Here is a 2,698-nt window from a genome sequence, read left to right as displayed (position 1 = left end):
CTTGTTTACTTGTTGTTGATGTTGAACTACATAGTGTCACAAGTTGGATGTTTGTCTGTTATGATTCTCTCTTACCAGGCGTCAAGCTTTTCTCTGAATTGTCGCACCACAACATACCCCGTGGTAAAAGAAGGCACACACACTTTGTTTACTAACGTTAGATGTTTCTCTTTCATTTTATTAGTACATATACACTGAGTGTACAAAACATTGACAGACTGAGCAGGTGAATCCAAATGAAAGTTACTGTATGATCCCTTATTGATGTCACCTGTTAAATCCACTTCAATCGGTGTAGATGAAGGGGAGGAGACAAGTTAAAGAATGAATTTTTAAGCCTTGAGACAATTAAGACATGAATTATGTATGTGTGCCATTCAACAACAGATTTAAATGCCTTTGAACGGGGTATGGTAGTAGATGCCAGGCGCACCGGTTTGAGTGTGTCAAGAGCTGCATTACTGCTGGGTTTTTCACACTCAATAGTTTCCTGTGTGTATCAAGAATGGTCCACCACCCAAAGGACAACCATTCAACTTGACAGAACTGTGGGAAGCATTGGCGTCAACATGGGCCAGCATCCCTGTGGAACGCTTTCAACAACTTGTAGAGTCCATGCCCTGACGAATTGAGGCTGTTCTGTGGGCAAAAGGGGGTGCAACTCAATATTAGGACGCTGTTCTTAATGTTTAGTACACTCAGTGTATTTTAATATTAGGAAGCTGTTCCTAATGTTTAGTACACTCAGTATATTTCAATATTGCTGCCATACATACAGTAAGGCACAATTATTACACACCATATAATCCTCCTCTCCTGTACAAGTTTAAATACGGGCGTCTTGCATGACAACGAGCAGCTAGTCTAGTGTAGTGTGGTGTATTATAGAGTAATGTAGTGTAGCGTGGTATAGCTAGTCAGTGACATCATCTTTCTGCTCTCTCCCTCTGCTCTGCTGTGCCCTGACTCTTTAAATAGACATTAATTCAACACATAACACAGTTTGAGCTGACAGACAACTCAACTTAGGATAACAGGCAGTACAGTACCGTAGTAGTAGTAATACTGGGTGCAAATGGTGGTAACACTGAACAGTATGTATTACATTCAAGTGTTTGGTCAATATTTTTCATGATCAAGATTATTCCTGTTTTTGCTTCACAGTATCCAAAAAGCAACTTGGCAAACCGTATCAATATGAAAATATGTCTCTCTGTTCGTTCTCATTTGTACAGTAGAATCATTGTTCGGATGTGCGTGCTTGTGTTACATTCCCCATCGATAACATCACATTTAGCATGGAAATAAAAACATGTCCATTTGACGGATATAACCTCAACAGAATAAGCTCTAATCAGACAAACTCTCTGGTGAAAGACAGTAAAATCACCATTATATGGTTAGGCCCGGGATTCAAACAAAGGCTTTTTTGTCGACAAGCACATTGCACTGTCAACCCGGACATTGACATTCATGGTAAAGGCTATGCATGTCGGCTCAAGCATAAATTACCTTAAAAAATCAAGTGCAATGTGCTTGTTGACAATGCATCTTTGAATGAGTCCCGGCTTTAGTGATGATGTAATAAGAGGAAGCAGTCCAGGTCTAATTCAAGTCCTGGCCAGACCCACTACAACTCTGTTAAAAGACCAACCAGAACGACACTACTCCAGACAGACAATGTCAGTACTGTAGCTTTCACTTAGGGCTATATCTAATCAGTATCACGGAAATTCAGCGTTACAGCGTGATTTTAATTTAATGGCAACGCTTCCGCGTCAGCGGAGACAGCATTCACGGTAAATGCTGCAGACGTCGGCTCAATAGGAAATTATTTTTACATTTCTAGCTTCAGCGACACAGATTGAATAGAGCCCTTGATCTCCACAATAAGGCTGACTCAAAAAGTCATCTTTACGGGTATATGAGACTAAAACAGAAGCTAAACCAACCTGATGTGATTTTAGAGCATGACGTATAAAGGTTGTTTCAATAATTTCTTATTATTTATTTTTTTGTCTCATATCAACTAAAACATAGATACATATTTTCCTTTAAAGCCTAAAGAGGCACATCATACTAGTCAGAATGTGCCTCTCTTTCGGGTGGAAAATTCCAAGTAACGATTGCGTGTGTGCTCTATTCTGCCCCCTACGTGTGGGCAGAGGAAGTTCAATTCAAGGGGCGTCTTCCTTGGACGGGGGGATTACATGTACGTTGTATCTTGGTAGGTGGAGTCCAAATTTGCTTTCGATGCCAGTGAACGTAGCCATGGCCAACCTGAAGCCTCCGATGTGGTCGGGACTGGGCGCCGGCATGCTGATCCGAGACTTGGGAGTCGGCTCCGAGCCAGATGGTTTTCTGTGGTGTGGAGAGAGAGGGAGGCGGGAGAAGAGAGGAGGGAGGAGAGAGAGGGTAAGGGAGGGAGCAGGGAGGTGGAGAGAGGGAGGGGGAGGAGGAGCAAGGAGGAGAGAGAGGGAGTAGGAGGGAGGGGTGAGGGGAGAAAGGACAAGAGGGGGAGAGGGAGGAGGAGGGATTGGGGAGAGAGAGGGGGACGAGGAAGGGAAAGACAGAGAGGGAAGGAGAAACAAGGGAAGAGAGAAAGAGTGACAGAAAAGAGAGAAACCAAAAGTGGAGGGGAAAAGAGATCGCGCGAGAGAGAGGGAAGAGTTAACAGAGTTTTTATATTAAACATTGT

General features: G+C 43.0%; 1 protein-coding gene across 1 annotated transcript in view; it reads right to left on the bottom strand.

Moving 5' to 3' along the window:
- Nucleotides 1-585: 585 nt before the first annotated feature.
- Nucleotides 586-2,698, bottom strand: part of LOC139391805 (electrogenic aspartate/glutamate antiporter SLC25A13, mitochondrial-like) — a 98,314-nt gene continuing 96,201 nt past the window's right edge. The window contains exon 18 of the mRNA XM_071139361.1: nt 586-2,361. Within this exon, the coding sequence (XP_070995462.1) occupies nt 2,178-2,361 (184 nt within the window). The 3' untranslated portion in view covers nt 586-2,177. The remainder of the gene's footprint in view (nt 2,362-2,698) is intronic.

The sequence above is a fragment of the Oncorhynchus clarkii genome, chromosome 32, assembly GCF_045791955.1.
Source record: "Oncorhynchus clarkii lewisi isolate Uvic-CL-2024 chromosome 32, UVic_Ocla_1.0, whole genome shotgun sequence".
NCBI lineage: Eukaryota > Metazoa > Chordata > Actinopteri > Salmoniformes > Salmonidae > Oncorhynchus > Oncorhynchus clarkii.
Note: the sequence above shows the minus strand (reverse complement) of the source record. Positions and strands in the feature narration are given on the sequence as shown.